We start from the raw sequence: 20,010 nt of genomic DNA, 5'->3' as shown, positions 1-20,010 counted from the left end.
TTACTGGAAGAGAATGGGGTGGGGTGCGGTGAGAAAAGGGAATTGGGGCCTTCCTTCTTCCCAGGCAGGAGGAGGATGACAGCAGGGGCAAAGGGTGGTTGTAACAACGAGTCTAAATCATACACCAAAAGAACAGTCTGGGGTCACTTTCTGATCCTGAAAAAAATGTAAAGAAATACTGAAAGAGTAAACAGACCTGCTCTCTCCAGTTCCTTACAAAACCGCCTAATCTGCCCAGTCCTCCTGGCAACCCATCTGGGGGCTTCTCTCTGCCTTCAGAGTGGGACAAGCAGGCTGCTTGCCCCTGAAACACCCAGGGATAGGCCTGCTCTCTGGATGGGTCTGTGAACAGGGCTGAACACAGAGCCTGGTTGTTCATAAGTACATCCCCAAACCTCACCCTGTCAATAAAATGTGACTTTTAGTGTGTGGGACAGGAGAAATCTCTTCTTCAAAATCCAGCTATTGAGTTGGAGAGGTTCCCATATTAATCTCAAAGATGACCTTTAAAAAAAAAAGCATGGGCACAGGAATCAATGGTCTTGTCTTTTTTTTAAAAAAAAGAAAGTGAAAGCCACTCAGTTGTGTCCGACTCTTTGTGACCCCATGGACTATACAGACTGTGGAATTCTCCAGGCCAGAATACTGGAGTGGGTAGCTGTTACCCTTCTCCAGGGGATCTTTCCCACCTAGGGATCGAACCCAGGTCTCCTGCATTGCAGGCAGATTCTTTACCAGCTGAGCCACCAGGGAAGCCCAAGGATACTGGAGCGGGTAGCCTTCGCCAGAGGATCTTCCCAACCCAGGAATCAAACCGGGGTCTCCTGCATTGCAGGCGGATTCTTTACCAGCTGAGCTACCAGGGAAGCCCAAAGGGTCAGAAACAGTTGCCAAAACCTGGGATTGAACCAGGGACCTTTAGATCTTCAGACTAATGCTCTCCCAATTGAGCTATTTCAGCCATTTGGCTACTCTGGGTCTTAGCTGCAGCACATGGGATCTCTTGGTTGCAGAATCTAGTTGGGAATTTCTTAGTTGTGGGCTCTAATTCCCCAACCAGGGATCAAACCCAGGCCCCCTGCATTGGGAGTATAGAGTCTTTGCCACTGGACTGTGGGGGAAGTCCTGCGAAGATTATGTTTTTTAAAATATGATGTTTTTTTAAAGTAGAAGCATAAGCTCTAACTTAAGCAATATAAGCTTCTTTTCTATTAATTTAGGAGAGAAAAGGAATTGGCCTTTGTACACCTTAACCTTCCCTGTTGCACCTGACATAGGATCCACTCTTTGGGCCTCAGCTTTCCCTTCTGTACAATGGGCACAATGATTCCCAACGTTTACTTCTGTTCTGACATTCTGTATCCTCACTGAGAGGGGATGATGAAATGGACTGATCAGCACTATAACTGGGGGTGAAGGAGATTGCTTTGAGCAAATGGTAAGGCTCCAATCTAACTGCGTTCTGAGGTGGGGGTTGCAGCTGCTACTGACCAGAAAGGGATCCAGTGAGAGGGAAGGGCCAGGGGCAGGACAGTCTGGCTGTCTCGAAGGACTCACCTATCAGTGTGTAATTAAATTTTCCCGAGTTCTGTTGTTTTGGTCACCAGGGGTCTTTGCAAAGCCTTCATTACTTTCCAATTGTCTGATTTTCTTTTCTCCTTTTTTTCCCCCTGTTACCTTCAGACTTTGAAATTATCTCGGTGACTCAGCCATTTGACTTCTTATTAATTCCAGGATCCCGTGTCCTATCTGCCCATTTTCCTTCCTGTTTTTCAGAAGCCTGGCTTGTACTTTAACTCTTCCCAGCAGCCACAAATTAAGGCACCGTCAGTGACTGCCTGCTGCCTTCACCTCGAAAGTATCGTGGTCCTGGGTCACCTTCCACTCGTCACAGTTCCTGGGCTGAGAGTTCAAAGTCCCATTTCCAGAGTGGAAAGAGAATTCCAAAGTTTCTGCATATCTTCTAAAGCAAAATCCCAAACAAACAAAAACAAGATCCCAAATAAAGCAGGTTAATTGAATATCACAAACTGTGACTAATAAGTTAAGTCGAAGAATTTCAAGGACGGAAAGGACTTCAGAGTTTGTCCACAGCTGTGCGTCTCTCCACCATATTATCTCCAAATGTTGGCCACTGAACGTGTGCTTGGATGCCTCCCATGACCAAGTGCTCACTTCTTCCAAAGGCAAGCGACTCCACCTTTAGACCTCTCCCCTGGCCCTGGGTTTAATGCTTGGGTCCTCACAAAAGAAGCTCCTTCCCCCTCCTTCTGTAACAACCCTGCAGGTATTTAAGGACAGGTATAACCACTCTCTCTCCACCACTATCACCACCTTGGGTTTTCTGTTCTCTGAGAAGCACCCAGCCCCAAAACCTTTAAGTGTGTCTTAAGAGGCTGATTCCAAATCACAGCTCCTGGAATTGCCTCTGGAATTGAGTAGCTGCCAGGGACACAGATGATAATTGCTTAAGAGGCCACAGGGACACATTTCTTCCCCTCCCAGTCCTTGACTTTCTCAGGTTTCCTTGATCCGGTTTGTAACGATCTCATCCTGGTGAAATGCAAACATTTGTACTGTTTCTCTGCCCCTGAGATACCTGCCTGGTCTCCACACCGGAGAAGGCCATAACCCTTTGTGATCACTTAGGAAAGTACCCAAGGGCTCCTGTGGCATTGGATAGACAGATGTACAGATGGAGGGTGGAAGGATGCCTCTGGCACAGGGCATCACCTTATGGGCCTAGCTCAACGTCCCAGGGTTTTACTTGGCCCACCCAGTGCTTACAGACCAGGAAATTTCTTGTAAACATCTAGGTCTCTGCACAGAAAACAAACATCACTACCAAAGGGGAAGTGATGGGGGAGGGATAAATTGGGCGTATAGGCTTAACAGATGCACACTGCCATATACAAAATACATAAACAACAAGAATTTACTTTATAGCACAGGAACTATGGGGCTTTTCTGCTGGCTAAGACAGTAAAGAATCTGTCTGCAATGAGGGAGGCCTGGGTTCAATCCCTGGGTTGGGGAGATCTTCTGTAGAAGGAATGGCAACCGACTCCAGTATTCTTGTCTGGAGAATTCCATGGACAGAGGAGCCTGGCAGGGTACAGTCCATAGGGTCACAAAGAGTTAGACCGGAACTGAGTGACTTTCACACTCACAAGAAATATATTCAATATTTTGTCATAAACTATAATGGAAAAGAATAGAAATATATATATATATATATATAGTCTTATAACTGAATTATTTTGCTGTAAACCTGAAACTAACACCATATTGTAAATCAACTATACTTCAATTTTTAAAAAATCTAGGTCTCTGGTTTCCCATAAAGCATGGGGAGTTCTGTCTGGCCACCCTGAGTTTTGAGAGGGCAGGAGCTCTCCTGTTCACCCCAGACCCCTTATTTTTTCTCTCTCTCTTTTAAAATCTTTTTTATATTTGTCTGCATTGGGTCTTAGTTGCAGCATGCAGGATCTTTTGTTGTGGCATGTAGGCTTCAGTAGTTGTGGCACATGGGCTTAGCTGCTCCTCAGCACGTGGGATCTTAGCTCACCAACCAGGGATCAAACCCACATCCCCTGCACTGCAAGGTGGATTCTTAACCACTGGACCACCAGGGAAGACCTGACCCCTCATTTCTTGACAGCCATACTCACTTCCCTTTCTGTCTAGTCTGTCATTTTGAGAATTTCCACTTGGTCACCAGCGTTGCCACCATGATGTGGTGCTGCCTGGGGAAGAGTTATTGCTTTGCCTCTACAAGGGGCTTTCCATGTGTATCCACCTCCCCGGTCATCGCTGGCCTTCTGTCTGCATCCCTACCTATATGAGTGCTGCCAGGTGTTTCCTGACCAGGTCAGGTGCCTTTGGTCCATCCTCCGGGTCTGGCATGTGAATCTGAGCAGATGTTCTGCTGAATAGGCAGTAGGGATGGGGAAGGAACCATGGATTATCGGGGTAATCTGAGCATGAATTAACCAGTTGTCCTGAGAAAGTGTGGTCACATGCTTCCCTAGTGGAGGCCTGGGAATCTGCAGGGCTGCTGTTGAATCTTGTTCAGCACCACCTTTGGAAACAATTTGCTGTTGCTCTTTAGTCGTTAAGTTGTGTCTGACTCTTTCACAACACCATGGACTGTAGCCCGCTAAGCTCCTCTGTCCATGGGATTTCCCAAGCAAGAATACTAGAGCAGGTTGCTATTTCCTTCTCTAGGGGATCTTCCTGACCCAGGGATCAAACTACGTGTCCTGCACTGGCAGGCAGATTCTTTACCACTGAGCCACCAGGGAAGCCCTTGGAAACAAAACATTTACCAAAAATGACTGTATGAACTTCCTAGAGCTGCTGTGACAACGTATCACAAGCTGGTGGCTTAAAACAAGTTCCGGAGGCTGGAAGTCTCAAATTGAGGTGTCTTCAGGGCCTCCTCCCCACGAAAGCTCCAGGAAAGAATCCTCCTGTGCCTCGCAGCTTCCCGTGTTTGAAGGCAATCCTTGGAGTTCCTTGGCTTGGAACCGTGTGGCTCCAATCTCTGCCTCCACTATCGTGTGGTTGTCTTCTCTTTGTGTGTGTCTGTGTTGGACTAGGGCCCACCCTAACAAACTCATCTTAAATGAATTACATCTACAAAGACCCTCATTCCAAATAATTGCAGGTTCTGAGTACTTAGGGTTAGGACTTTAACAGGTCTTCTTTGCAGGGGGGATACAATTCAACCCACAACACGTACCAAGATCTCTTCCACTTCTAGCCATTGCTGTTTTCCAAACTGATGACTGAACAATGTCCTCAAAGGCAAAGGCAATTGAAATGCTGCCATGAATGACCCAAGACTAACAGGGCTCAACAGCCTACACGGTCCACCCAGAGGTCCATTAAGGGGAGGTGTGGATGCCAGATGCAGGGTTTCCTCATCTCATTTAATCTGCATGCTGCTGTTCTGGCCAGGACACCTGAGCATGCGTGGTGCTAAGTAATGCACCAGCCTCTCTGGGCAGTCTGTGATTTGGTTCCAAAACTCAGGACCCTGAGATTGTCACGTACTTTCTCCTCCCTGCATGCATGCATGCTAAGTTGCTTCAGTCATGTGCAACTCTTTGCAACCCTATGGACTGTAGCCCACAAGGCTCCTCTGTCCATGGGATTCCCCAGTCAAGAATACTGGAGTGGGTTGCTCTGTCCTCCTCCAGAAGATCTTCCTGACCCAGGGATCAAACTCACATCTCTTATGTCTCCTGCAGTGACAGGTGGGTTCTTTACCACTAGTGCCACCTGGGAAGCCCTTTAATATTCTGAGCTGTTTCAGATGGAGCCTGAAAGCTTTCTGGTGGCTTCTCCTGATTGGTATAGGATTAAGGATCCTAGGCCTCTGGTGCTATCTGAATTGAAGGTTGGTCTTCTTTATGCGATACAGCTTCGAACCAAATCCATTCAGCTTAGATGACATCATATGATATTTAGATTTTTTTCCTCTGGTACACTAGTTATAAAAAGAATTAAAATTTGACTCCTATTGGAATGGATTTATTAGTGGATGTTGGGGATAAACAGGAAGCCATTGCTTAGCTTTCCTTTATGATTCAAGGGGGAGATAATAATTGGTTTGTTGAAAGCTCTAGGAAATGAGCTTGATTTTTTTTCCCCCCAGTTTGGAGTTCTGGGGTTCATGTCACTGAAGTATCCCTTTTAACAAAACTGAAAAGCATGCTTGTTCTGAGGAAAGGAATTCATACTCAACAGAAGGACATAGTAATACTTACGGCTGCTGCTGCTGCTGCTAAGTCACTTCAGTCGTGTCTGACTCTGTGCGACCCCATAGACGGCAGCCCACCAGGCTCCCCCGTCCCTGGGATTCTCCAGGCAAGAATACTGGAGTGGGTTGTCATTTCCTTCTCGAATGCATGAAAGTTAAAAGTGAAAGTGAAGTCGCTCAGTCGTGTCTGACTCCGAGCGACCCAATGGACTGCAGCCTATAAGGCTCCTCTGTCCATGGGATTTTCCAGGCAAGAGTACTGGAGTGGGTTGCCATTGCCCTCTCCGAATAACACTCAATAGACCTCCACTTTCCCACCCCTACCCCTCATCCAAACTACATTAATAGCTGTTGTTTGGCCCCACCTGGGATGAATCAGAGAACATCCCTTGGTTCCCTTCGGCTGCTGCCTGGAGGGAGAATGAGCACCCATCTCTCCCATTCCCCCTGGTTCTACCTCTGCCTTTCTCCATGCATCTGCACAGTGGGTGTCCCAGGGCAGGAGGACAACATAGGCAAGATCTCTGCTAAGGTCTGAGATCCTTGGGAGGAAAATACCAGATTATATCCACCCGAGTCTCCAGCTTTCCCAAAGCTCAGACAGTAATGTCAGCTTTCAAGGAAATACTTTGTATTTGCATAGGATGTTACACTTTGCAGGGTTTTCTCTTGCTCTCTCTCACATGCCCTCTCACGCCTGCTCTTTCTGTCTCCCCTCGTCTCTTTCTCTCTCTCTCACACACAGAGTCTGGTCTGAACTGATTCACAAAATCTCAGTGACTTTATGCAAGTGAAGTAACAGCCCCTTTTTACAAATAAGGAAACTGAGAGATGTGACAATATGTCAGAAGGGAAGCCCCTCATAGCTCAGTTGGTAAAGAATCCTCCTGCAATGTGGGACACCCGGGTTCAAGTCCTGGGTTGGGAAGATCCCCTGAAGAAGGAAATGGCAACCCACTCCAGTATTCTTGCCTGGAGAATACCATGGGCAGAAGAGCCTGGCAGGCTATAGTCCATGGTGTTGCAAGAGTTGGACGTGACTTAGCGACTAAACCACCACCATTATAAGTGAGCTCAAGGCAGAAAACGGAATCATTCTCCAAAATGTCCTCTAGGGGCCAGACAGCTGTAGAACAAGACCTGTGATCTGGTTCCTTCACTTCTGAGCAATTTATGGTTTACGTTTGAATGTTCCCACAACTGTCCTGCATTTGCCAAACTAGCTAGTAATGCCTGTGGTGCAGGCATTGCAGGGTGATGATGGGGAAGGGGGTAGTTTTGGCCGATTTAAAGGCAGCTTACTAGCTGGTTGGGTTTCTGTTTACACACAGTTTAAACAGAGTGAAACTGTCACTGGGGAAAGTGACAGGGCATCTCTTTGGAGATTTCTATGCTTTGTTTCTTCATCCAGAAACTCTGAAGTTGAGAGTATTCAGTTACTTATTCGTCCAGAAATAACATGTCAGAGTTGAGGAAGTCACGCAAGGCCTCTAAATGTGGCAGAATTTGGACAAAGAGGAAATATGATGTGTGAAGATAACATTGACACAGTATGAGAGGGTTGGGGGATTATTGAACAAATGTTGGGTTTTATTGCAGGTTGAATCTACTGTCTGAGGAAATACTTGTGCTCAAATAAATTTCCTGCATCAGAAATCCGTTTTAGCCTCCTAAACTTTCCCTTGTTCATTTTGTTTGACAAATCATTTGTTCTCCTCCAGTCTGTGAGTCAGGAAAGTAACCCTGAATAGGGTGAAAAGTGATTTCAGCAGTCCCTGCCAACGCTGTTCATAAGGCCTGTGTTTACCTTTCAAAGGAAATTGCTTTTCCCCAACAACGATGCTGCACACAGAGATTTGGCTTCAATTCTCTCCACTTAGGGGCCCCTGGTAGCTCAGAGGTAAAGAATCTGCCTGCCAGTGCAGGAGACACAAGAGATGCGGGTTCAATCCCTGGACTGCAAAGATCCCCTGGAGGAGGACATGGCAACCCACTCCAGTATTCTTGCTTGGAGAATCCTATGGACAGAGGAGCCTGGTAGGTTACAGTCCATAGGGTTGCAAAGAGTTGTGTCCGACTGAAGCGACTTAGCATGCATGCATCTCAACTTAATTTGGAGCACCTTCTAGTTTAAAACATTGACAAGCAGGTAACTGAATCTAAGAAACTTAGAAAAATTTGAAAATGTACATTATGAATGTTTTCCATTGAAGAAAACTGTGTGTGTGTGTGCAAAATAAATTTAGGGGATACTTCCAGCTTTTCTACTATCAGTTCAGTTCAGTTCAGTTCAGTCGCTCAGTCGTGTCCCAACTCTTTGCAACTCCATGAATCGCAGCACCCCAGGCCTCCCTGTCCATCACCAACTCCCGGAGTTCACCCAAACCCATGTCCATCGAATCAGTGATGCCATCCAGCCATCTCATCTTCTGTTGTCCCCTTTTCCTCCTGCCCCCAATCCCTCCCAGCATCAGAGTCTTTTCCAATGCGTCAACTCTGTGCATGAGGTGGCCAAAGTACTGGAGTTTCAGCTTTAGCATCATTCCTTCCAAAGAAATCCCAGGGCTGATCTCCTTCAGAATGGACTGGTTGGATCTCCTTGCAGTCCAAGGGACTCTCAAGAGTCTTCTCCAACACCACAGTTCAAAAGCATCAATTCTTCAGTGCTCAGCCTTCTTCACAGTCCAACTCTCACATCCATACATGACCACTGGAAAAACCATAGCCTTGACTAGGCGAACCTTTGTTGGCAAAGTAATGTCTCTGTTTTTGAATATGCTGTCTAGCTTGGTCATAACTTTCCTTCCAAGGAGTAAGCGTCTTTTAATTTCATGGCTGCAGTCACCATCTGCAGTGATTTTGGAGCCCCAGAAAATAAAGTCTGACACTGTTTCCACTGTTTCCCCATCTATTTCCCATGAAGTGATGGGACTGGATGCCATGATCTTCGTTTTCTGAATGTTGAGCTTAGAAGTTGAATTCCAATTCAGCAATGCTTATTCAAACAACCACTTTGGAAGGAATTTAATTCTTCCCCCAACTCTAGCTCCCCAAATTATCACTCACTTTAACTTTCTTCATCAGACACATTTGCTTCATCTTTCTATCAATGCAGCAAAAATGCATCCAGCGACCTGTGAAGCTACCTACTGGGAAAATCAGTCTGGGTTAAAACTTACTAATGTTAAAAAAAAAAAAAAAAAACTTACTAATGTTAAGAATATGAGAGTATATCATTAAGATTATATGAACATCAACAGGATAACACAGGAATATTAAGAACAAATTTATTGCAACAAATTCAACAACTTAAATAATATATATAAATTTCCTGCAAAACATGACTTATATTGACTTCACCAAATGCTAGTGAGAATGCAGAGCCATCAGGGTTTTTATTCATTGCTGAGGGGAATGTAAATTGGTACAGCTACTTTGGGAAAACGTTTTACAGTTTTATGCTTCTGGTGTCAAATTTCAAAACTCTTTGCTTCTCCATAGAGCACAAAGATTTTCTCACACATTTTTCTCTGAAACTTTTATAGTTTTGCATTTTACATTTAAATCTGTGATCACTTTGAATTAGTCTTTGTAGAGGGTGTGAGGTTTAAATTGAATTTCATGTGATAACATGCAAGTCAATTAATTACCTATCAGAATAAAACTCAAAACTCTGTTAAGGATAATAGCCAAGTCTAGACACTCGATAAGTTGGCATCTACAATGTACAGGATAAACTGTACACATTTGTGTACATAAAATAATTTGCATAAAGACATGTAAAGAAGGAAAATATGACCCATTACTTGGAGAAGAATCAGCCAATGTAAATAGACTCAGGAATGACACAGATGATGAAATAGGAAACAATGACTGTAAAACTACTACTAATATTATAAATATATTCCTGACGATTAAGAAATCTGTGAACATAATGAGGGAACAAATAAGGATTTCTCATTAGCCAAGTGGGCTTCCCTGGTGGCTCTGGTAATCCACCTGACAAACAGGAGATGCAGATTTGATCCCTGGGTTGGGAAGATCTCCGGGAGAAGGAAATGGCAACCCACTCCAGTATTCTTTTGGGAAATCTCATGGATGGAGGAGCCTGGTGGGCTACAGTCTATGCTTGGTCACTCAACTGTGTCTGGCTCTTTGTGACTCCGTGGACTGTAGCCCACCAGGCTCCTCTGTCCATGGGGATTCTCCAGGCAAGAACACTGAAGTGGGTTGCCGTGCCCTCCTCAGGCTACAGTCTATGGGGTTTTGCCGTGCCCTCCTCAGGCTACAGTCTATGGGGTTGCAAAAGAGTCAGGTGCTATGTAGCAACTAAACAACAACAAACTAGCCAAATAGAAACTAAGAAAAGAACCAAACAGGACTTCCCTGGTGGTCCAGTGCTTAAGACTCCAGGCTCCCAGTGAAGGGGGCATGGGCTCCATCTCTGTCTCAAAAGAACTGAAAGTTTTACAAAAAGTTATCAGAGGAGGATTTTTTTTCCCCCAATCTAGAACCCAGGCCAAGACAGAAAAAATTTCCTCAGTCTTTATTTACCAAAAGATTAATTTTTTTAATTCATTCTTTTACTGAGAGTAGCCCTTCAAGATCTTTTTTTTTTTTTTCTTCCCCGAGATCTCAGTTCCAAATCCCCACATCACATAACACCTTTTGTCTCCCATAGCCACAAAATACAACCCTCCTGGTTATTAAGATTGCTGAATGCCCCCACATCAATGGTAACTCAAGCCTGCACACAGTTCCAGAGTCCAGCTCTGTTTTCATTTTTGACTTCTGAGCATTTCCTTTAGTTTTGTGCATGCTCAGTTACACATTTCAAATATGTTGGTGACATTTTGCTTAACATTCTAGGGGATTTGAGGCCAGAGGGTTCTCAGATTATCTAGTTGCCATGCTTCTGGAACCTTTAATTTTTTACTTATTTTATGGGTTCAGGTTACATTGGCCTAATCAAAAGTTCCCTCACTTAGAGCCAGGCAGCCTTGGGTTTGAATTTCAGCTCCTGTACTCACCAGTTATATAACTCCGAGCAAGTGACAAAACCTCTCTGAGACTTATTCTCTACATGAGTTTTAAGGATCATAATCCCAGGTTTTCAAAGTTTGTTGTAAAGATGATCTCTATTCTAAATACAAGGCACAGTAAGTGAAAGATACAGTTATCATTATTCATTCTTCAAATACTGAGTGTTCACAGGTATATCCTCTAAGTGCTAGGAATAAGACAATAAATACATGAATAATATATTATATAAATATTGTAATATATAAATATATATTTGTTATACATATATATATATATAAACAAAACTCCCAGAAGTTTAAGTGCACTAATAAAAAGAGTAATAAGAAGAGAAGTGAAAAGCAAAGGAGAAAAGGAAAGACATAAGCATATGAATGCAGAGTTCCAAAGAATAGCAAGGAGAGATAAGAAAGCCTTTCTCAGCCATCAGTGCAAAGAAATAAGAGGAAAACAACAGAATGGGAAAGACTAGAGATCTCTTCAAGAAAATTAGAGATACCAAGGGAACATTTCATGCAAAGATGGGCTCGATAAAGCACAGAAATAGTATGGACCTAACAGAAGCAGAAGATATAAAGAAGAGGTGGCAAGAATACACAGAAGAACTGTACAAAAAAGAGCTTCACGACCAAGATAATCATGATGGTGTGATCACTCATCTAGAGCCAGACATCCTGGAATGTGAAGTCAAGTGGGCCTTAGAAAGCATCACTACGAACAAAGCTAGTGGAGGTCATGGAATTCCAGTTGAGCTCTTTCAAATCCTGAAAGATGATGCTGTGAAAGTGCTGCACTCAATATGCCAGCAAATTTGGAAAACTCAGCAGTGGCCACAGGACTGGAAAAGGTCAGTTTTCATTCCAATCCCGAAAGGCAATACCAAAGAATGCTCAAACTACTGCACAATTGCACTCATCTCACACGCTAGTAAAGTAATGCTCAAAATTCTCCAAGCCAGGCTTCAGCAATACGTGAACCATGAACTTCCAGATGTTCAAGCTGGTTTTAGAAAAGGCAGAGGAACCAGAGATCAAATTGCCAACATCCGCTGGATCATCGAAAAAGCAAGAGAGTTCCAGAAAAACATCTATTTCTGCTTTATTGACTATGCCAAAGCCTTTGACTGTGTGGATCACAATAAACTGTGGAAAATTCTGAAAGAGATGGGAATACCAGACCACCTGACCTGCCTCTTGAGAAACCTATATGCAGTTCAGGAAGCAACAGTTAGAACTGGACATGAAACAACAGACTGCTTCCAAATAGGAAAAGGAGTATGTCAAAGCTGTATATTGTCACCCTGCTTATTTAACTTTTATGCAGAGTACATCATGAGAAATGCTGGACTGGAAGCAGCACAAGCTGGAATCAAGATTGCCGGGAGAAATATCAATAACTTCGGATATGCAGATGACACCACCCTTATGGCAGAAAGTGAAGAGGAACTCAAAAGCCTCTTGATGAAAGTGAAAGTGGAGAGTGAAAAAGTTGGCTTAAAGCTCAACATTCAAAAAACGAAGATCATGGCATCTGGTCCCATCACTTCATGGGAAATAGATGGGAAAACAGTGGAAACTGCGTCAGACTATTTTTTGGGGCTCCAAAATCACTGCAGATGGTGATTGCAGCCATGAAATTAAAAGACGCTTACTCCTTGGAAGGAAAGTTATGACCAACCTACACAGTATATTGAAAAGCAGAGACATTACTTTGCCAACAAAGGTCCGTCTAGTCAAGGCTATGGTTTTTCCAGTGGTCATGTATGGATGTGACAGTTGCACTGTGAAGAAAGCTGAGCACCAAAGAATTGATGCTTTTGAACTGTGGTGTTGGAGAAGACTCTTGAGAGTCCCTTGGACTGCAAGGAGATCCAACCAGTCCATCCTAAAGATCAGTCCTGGGTGTTCATTGGAAGGACTGATGCTGAAGCTGAAACTCCAGTACTTTGGCCACCTCATGCGAAGAGTTGACTTATTGGAAAAGACCCTGATGCTGGAAGGGATTGGGGGCAGGAGGAAAAGGGGACAACAGAGGATGAGATGGCTGGATGGCATCACTGACTCGATGGACATGAGTTTGAGTGACCACTGGGAGTTGGTGATGGACAGGGAGGCCTGGCGTGCTGTGATTCATGAGGTCGCAAAGAATCGGACATGACTGAGCAACTGAACTGAACTGAATAAAAGGAGTAAAGGATAAGCAGGGAGACCAACAAAGGCAATGCTTTGCAATAGTTAGAATGAAGGTCCTAGATGCTCCACTTCTGGCTTTATCCTCAAGTCCCTCAAACTCTCCTTTATTCAGCATTTACTTTGTTCTGAGAGCAGAGATGTGACTGAAAAGGCCGCTACAGCAGAGGGACCCATGAGAACTAGAAAATGCACTCTCCATCACTGCCCACAAAGGAAAAAGTTTACTGTAGTATCTGGACATTCACCTCATCTTTGGTACAGTAATTGGACTGTTCCTATAGGAAGGTTTCAGGGTTTTCAGCTGACCTATCCTGGGCCACAAGAAGGGGTTGGGAGGGTTTCCTTGGGTAGGCTGTGGTTCGCCAATCTTTCTCAGCCACTGCTTGGAAGGAACCATTCTGAACCACCTCTGTTTCTCTTTAAGAACTAAGTCAAAATTTCCCACAAGGATGAAAATAAATGGCAGATGCTCAACCTACAAATTTTATAAATCAGGCAGCTTTACTACTTTATGTAAATTATTGGAAGCATGACCTTTGGAATCAAGACAAAATTGGGTTTAATTGCAAGCTCTATCATTTAATGAATGACTTAGGGGTAGTTCTCAATTTTGCTTAATAAAACTAGGGACAACAATACCTTTGCTTCATTGAGTGTTTAAGTGTGTATTTGCCTGTAAATCACTTAGCATAATGCCTGATACATAGTAAGGACTCCAAATTGGTATTATTATTACTTATTGTAATAATTAGTAAGTCTGTTACTTTCACAAAGGGAAAAATTCTCTTAAAAAGATGAAGCCTACTTACCTTTAAAAGATATGAACGTGTAAACTACTACGTGAAGTTAGAATTACTCTAGGGTATCTAGGATAATAATTCAATTTTTTCCTGTAATGAAATTAGTTTAAAATAAAGTTAATAATTGTAAAATCTTTAGGAAATTTTTCACTTTAGAATTCAGAAAGTATAAATAAGCCCCTTAGCAAACTATTCATAATTCAAAACTTATCATGGAATATAGAATTGGTTATTTTTAATAGTCCCAAGATGAAAATAAAACTCATAGTTTCAAAATCTGAAGTATGATCACATGATTATGTTACAGTTATCTGAAGGGAACTTAGGCATACATTTTAAAATTTACATTTCCAGAGTTTAAGGATACTGGAAAATGTTACACTGCAAGTGGAATAGTAGGATATAAATAGCATATACATTGTTAATGGTATGTATACAAGACATGTATGTTGGATATATGTTAAGAACTTCATGACGGCCTTTCCCCTCTATCAACTCACAGCATGGCATTGACAGAATACTCTGGTCTAACAACTGAGCAAAAAAATGGCAAAGTCAATCCAAGTGAACAGAAAAGAAAATAAGAATTATAAATACATCTGCATTCCTAGGAAAGGGCTTCTTACTAGTATCTTTTTATCCTCTGTAGTGATACCCTTATAAGGATTCCATAAGGACCTTTGTGGTGAGGAGCCCATGTATTCTAATAGAGTCAGTGGTATATCAATTAACTGCTACCAACTAACCACCTTGCATTTGTAACAGTCTGATAGGGAGAGTTCCTGAGTCTGAGAATCAGATATCCATACTGCCGTGCTTCATACAGATAGCACACCATACGTCTTCTAAAAGGGGCTCTTTTAAGTCTCCATTAGAGGTAGCACTGCTAGGGATCCTATTCAGCCTTGCAAGACTCTAAAAACAGTGGCAGAAGATAATTAAATATACATAAAGCAAGCAACTTGCTCTGTAAACATTCAGTGTGTGATTATCCTTCAACAGAACTGTTCTGATCGAAAGTTTTATGGTGTATAAGTCTTAGGATCTAGTATTTCTCATTTCAAAGAGTAACTTGGGTCTTTCAAACTATTATATAAAAGCACAGTGCATTTAACTGATTTAATGAAATTTAATTGCTTAACTTTAAATTCTAAGAGAAGAGCCGCTTTGAAGAAAATCTTTGTTTAGATGGCATAAAAGCAGAGGCCTAGTTGGTAGTAATACTAACAGTAATAACTTGTGTTATTACATACACTCCATCAGTCAAAAGTCAACTTTAGGAATACTATTGCTGCTTTGGCTAAAATTTGAGTCATTTATTAGAGTAAAATTATGTGTGATATTTAATAAGGCTTAAATGCAAACAAAATTGATCACATTCACAAATATACAAACTTACATTCAAACCATATTAAAAAAGTATATTACGTTTGAGACAAAAATGGCAAAACCAGAATTTTTAATTGCCAAGAATTTTATGTAGTAAGTTTGTTCAGTAACAATAAAAGAGGAATAGTACATTGGCAGAAGTAGAATTAAAGAACATAAATATTACTCTAAAACAGTAAAACAATGGGATCACTTTCAAGAGCCTCATAGAAAGCTTGTAATTTAAAATGCTACTTTTTCATGATTAATGGGATTAACATGTGACTTTTCCATGATAAAAATCAGGGTACCTGAGTATTATATATATTCAATTCCATGTGATAAACAATATTATAAAGATGTACTTTCCTAATTACTTAAGCAATTGCTTTCAGCTCATTCCATTCTTTGTCTAAATAGCTTGCTGCTGCTACTGCTACTAAGTCGCATCTGACTCTGTGCGACCCCATAGACGGAAGCCCACCAGGCTCCTCTGTTCCTGGGATTCTCCAGGCAAGAACACTGGAGTCGGTTGCCATTTCCTTCTCCAATGCATGAAAGTGAAAAATGAAAGTGAAGTCACTCAGTCGTGTCCGACTCTTAGTGACCCCATGGACTGTAGCCTACCAGGCTCCTCCATCCATGGGATTTCCCAGGCAAGAGTACTGGAGTGGGGTGCCATTGCCTTCTCCCTAAATAGCTTAAGATATGTAAAAAGCGAACAATCATACATATATACTTAAGGATGAAACTTTTTAGTAAGCATGCATGACATCTAATAAAATGGCATTTGAGGGAAATTATTGCTTAAACTAAAGGAAAAAAAGTGCTAAATTCCTGCCTGGGGACTAAATAGTGGTCTTGCATTAATAAAATAGGTTTTTGGATTCCCTAGCTTTTGGTGATAGTTTGGAACCTTCCTATTTTTCCTGTTGATATTTCAGGCAAGCTCTCAGATGTTAAATAATTTGTGTGCAATGCAGGAGACCCAGGTTTGATCCTTGGGTCAGGAATATCGCCTGGAGAAGGCAATGACAACCCACTCCAGTATTCATTCTTGCCTGGAGAATTCCACGGACAGAGGAGCCTAGTGGGCTACAGTCCATGAGGTCGCAAGGGTTGGACACAACTGAGTGACTAACACTTTTCACTTTCATTTTCTCAAATTTGAGAGGACACTTAATAAAATTCCCACTTAGATGGTAAAATATATTAATTCTGCTGCTAAGTCGCTTCAGTCGTGCCCGACTCTGTGCGACCCCATAGACGGCAGCCCACCAGGCTCCCCCATCCCTGGGATTCTCCAGGCAAGAACACTAAAATAAAGTAAATCTGATTCATTTACTGGGCAAGCACTACATTCTAAACTACCCAACTAAAATGAAACTAAATTCTGTGGCAAACAATTTATTTTCTCATTATACAATTAATGTTACCTTCAATAAGGCAATTCCTACATAGCCTTTGGCCACAGTTGTTGTCTTTAAAACAAAGTTCTAAATCTGTAGATCTCAAAAAAAGGTATGATTTCCTTAGCAGATGGTTAAGGAAATCAACAATAGGGATGCATGCTCAAGAGAATATGAGTTTTTAAGGAGTCTTTGCCAACAAAGGTCCATCTAGTCAAGGCTTTTCCAGTGGTCATGTATGGATGTGAGAGTTGGACTATGAAGAAAGCTGAGTGCAGAAGAATTGATGCTTTTGAACTGTGGTGTTGGAGAAGACTCTTGAGAGTCCCTTGGACTGCAAGGAGATCCAACCAGTCCATCCTAAAGGAGATCAGTCCTGGGTGTTCATTGGAAGGACTGATGTTGAAGTTGAAACTCTAATACTTTGGCCACCTGATGCGAAGAGCTGACTCATTGGAAAAGACCCTGATTCTGGGAAAGACTGAGAGCAGGAGAAGAAGGGGACAACAGAGGATGAGATGGTTGGATGGCATCACCGACTCAATGGACATGGGTTTGGGTGGACTCTGGGAGTTGGTGATGGACAGGGAGGCCTGGTGTGCTGCGGTTCAGGGGGTTGCAAAGAGTCAGACACGACTGAGCGACTGAACTGAACTGATCCAATTAACAGAGCTCTCCCTTCCAATCCCCCCACATTCAGTGATCCAAGAAACTGAAATACAAATGGAAGAGATGAATCTGTGAAATTAAAGGTATAAAATTATGCAACATTCCTCAGGCTCTTCATTCTTATTTCCAGAATGGGAAGAAACTAGAGTTAACAGAATACAACCTTATTTCTTTAGAGGAAGGTAGATGAAAAAGTGTTTATACTTAAAATTTTTTTTACAGTGTTGATTAATGCTCCTCAGTAAACAAGGGAGGTCATTTCATTTATTTGGATATGCAAACTAACCTGGAAAATCCATAAAAATACCTTTCTCACCAGTAAGCCAATCAGTATAGCAAAATATTATATAAAATAAAAGGAATATTGATAAATACATGTGAATAGAAGCCTTTCAATAAAGAAAAATCTATCATTTTTATAAAAAAGCTATCTATTTTAAACATCATCCTTACTCAATCACAAGTAAAATACTACCAATACATGCCTTTGAAATTTCAAATAAAAGCCACCATGGTTTCCTTATTAGGAATATTTGTTTTCAGTCGTCCTTTTTATCTGAGGTACTTTCTTCATGACTTTCAGGGCTGACTTTATTACTTACAACTGAGGGAGTTGCTTGGACTTCTTTTGGCAATGAAAACACATGGCACGTCTGGAGATCTAAGTAGGTTGTAAATATCTTAGCGTATTCTGGATGCTTTAGGGCAAAACTTTTAAATTCCTCTAAAAGAGTAGAAAAAAAATTCAATAAATTGAGATGAATCTTCTTTTGGCATGATGCAGATTAACACATGATCTTAATAATATAATGATTGCAAAAGTCTATTACTCAACCCTTATAAATTATACAACAGCTTTGGCAGATAGTTTTTTCCATTATCTAGTCAAGTTGAAGATATGCATACTTGATTCTCAGATAAATAAGCTAGAGGATTTGTGCATACTGTATTCTGGGAGACATGCATGAGAATAGTCACAGCAATGTTATTCATAATAGGTGAAAAATGGAAACAATTCAAATGTTTGTTAACAGTTGAAGTGGAAAAATAAATCCTGGCATATTCAGAGAACATAATGCTGTACAGCAATGAAGATGAATGATTAGCTGTGTTGTAACAATGTGGATAAATCTTAAAACCATAATGTCGAATGAAAAAAGCCAAATACACAAGAACACATGTGGTATCAGGCTACTATGCAAGGTTCAAAAACTTAGGCAAAACTAAAATATATTTAAAATTTGTACTTTTGTGGCGAGATGCTAAAGCAAAGCAGGCAGAGATTCCTTTTTAAGTCAGGTCAGCAGTTCCCTCCTTTAAGACAGAGGAAGGGGTTGTATTTTTGGAAGGGGTGCATGGAGGCTTCTAGAGTTACTGAAAAATTCTATTTCTTGATCTGAGTGGTAGTACACAAGTGTTCATTTATAAACCTTCATTATGCTCCATGATTATGTTTTATTGTTATATATAATTTTACTATTTCTCTGTAATAAAAAATGTTTAAAAATTTATTCTCCAAGACTTTCTATTGTGCTGTGCTGTGCTTAGTCACTCAGTCGTGTCCAACTCTTTGCTACCCCATGGACTGTAGCCCACCAGGCTTCTCTATCCATGGGAATTCTCCAGGCAAGAATACTAGAGTGGGTTGCCATGCCCTCCTCCAGGGGATCTTCCCAACCCAGGGATGGAACCCAGGTCTCTTGCATTGCAGGCAGGTTCTTTACCAGCTGAGCCACCAGGGAAGCCCAGGACTTTCTATTACTGACTTTTAAAATGATTTTAACCTTTAAAACTGGTAAAGAAATGAACCATGTTGAAAAGGTGAGCCCTGCCTGACTTATGATCAGTAAGAACAAGTAGAGTGTACAATATAGAATAATCGTATCACAAGACCCCTCAGTCATGGGCCTCCTTTTATCTCAGGTGTTTTGATTTGCGACATAGGTAGAGTATAGAAATTAACTTACTAAATTAACCATCAGAATTTGAACCTTAAGCCCCTAATAGTTTCTGAAATGATGCTTCCCTCAACTTTGAAATTTCTCTCTCCTTTTCTGTTAGGATGGAGAAAGCTTTATTGAACTTATATAGCAAAGGAAGCCTGGTCTTTGAATAAGCTTGCTATTTGACTCTCTAATAAAAGGCTTTTAACCCAATATCCTATTTCTATCGATTAAAAAAAATCCTCCTATAACCAAGTGTCTACTTCATGGCACATTAGAGTACCTAGCAATTCTTGATGATATAGACAGGTCTTAGTGATGAGGAAGTCACCAGATTGAGCCCAGATCATTCTCTGTAATTACAACATTATTTTGTATTAATAGACTTTATATTTCCAAATCAGGTAAGCTATTAATTATTCTTTCTTAACACCCAAAATAAAGACTTATCTGCATGAGTCTATTTCAGTGATGGAGGTAAAGTAGACATTAAGTGATTTCTAAGATACATAGGCAGGAGAGTTGATCTACAGAAACCATGAGCTTTAATTTTAAGACTTGTGCTCTGGTCAGAAGATGAAGGTCTCTGTCTTCTTTGGGGATGCCAGTGGCATTAAAGAGTAACTCATTTCTAGAAGTGCTATGAACTGGTGATAAGTAGAATTTGGGCATTCATTTTGCTAAAGGAAAACCAAGAATAAAAACTTAAATGATCATATTTAAATAATGTAAATGGCCACATTCATGATAAATTTTTATACCTATTCTTTCATAAAATCATATTTAAATACCTCAAATGTTCCTGCAAAAAAAAAAAAAAGT

The 20,010-nt window shown here is 41.5% G+C and overlaps 1 protein-coding gene and 1 non-coding gene across 2 annotated transcripts in view; both read right to left on the bottom strand.

The window, feature by feature from the left end:
* Positions 1–888: 888 nt before the first annotated feature.
* Positions 889–961, bottom strand: TRNAF-GAA (transfer RNA phenylalanine (anticodon GAA)). The gene has a single exon. It is a non-coding gene; the product is annotated as a tRNA-Phe (tRNA).
* An 8,079-nt stretch (positions 962–9,040) lies between these two features.
* Positions 9,041–20,010, bottom strand: part of LPCAT2 (lysophosphatidylcholine acyltransferase 2) — a 72,727-nt gene continuing 61,757 nt past the window's right edge. The window contains exon 14 of the mRNA XM_019980002.2: positions 9,041–17,969. Within this exon, the coding sequence (XP_019835561.2) occupies positions 17,785–17,969 (185 nt within the window). The 3' untranslated portion in view covers positions 9,041–17,784. The remainder of the gene's footprint in view (positions 17,970–20,010) is intronic.

Source organism: Bos indicus, chromosome 18 (assembly GCF_029378745.1).
Source record: "Bos indicus isolate NIAB-ARS_2022 breed Sahiwal x Tharparkar chromosome 18, NIAB-ARS_B.indTharparkar_mat_pri_1.0, whole genome shotgun sequence".
NCBI lineage: Eukaryota > Metazoa > Chordata > Mammalia > Artiodactyla > Bovidae > Bos > Bos indicus.
Note: the sequence above shows the minus strand (reverse complement) of the source record. Positions and strands in the feature narration are given on the sequence as shown.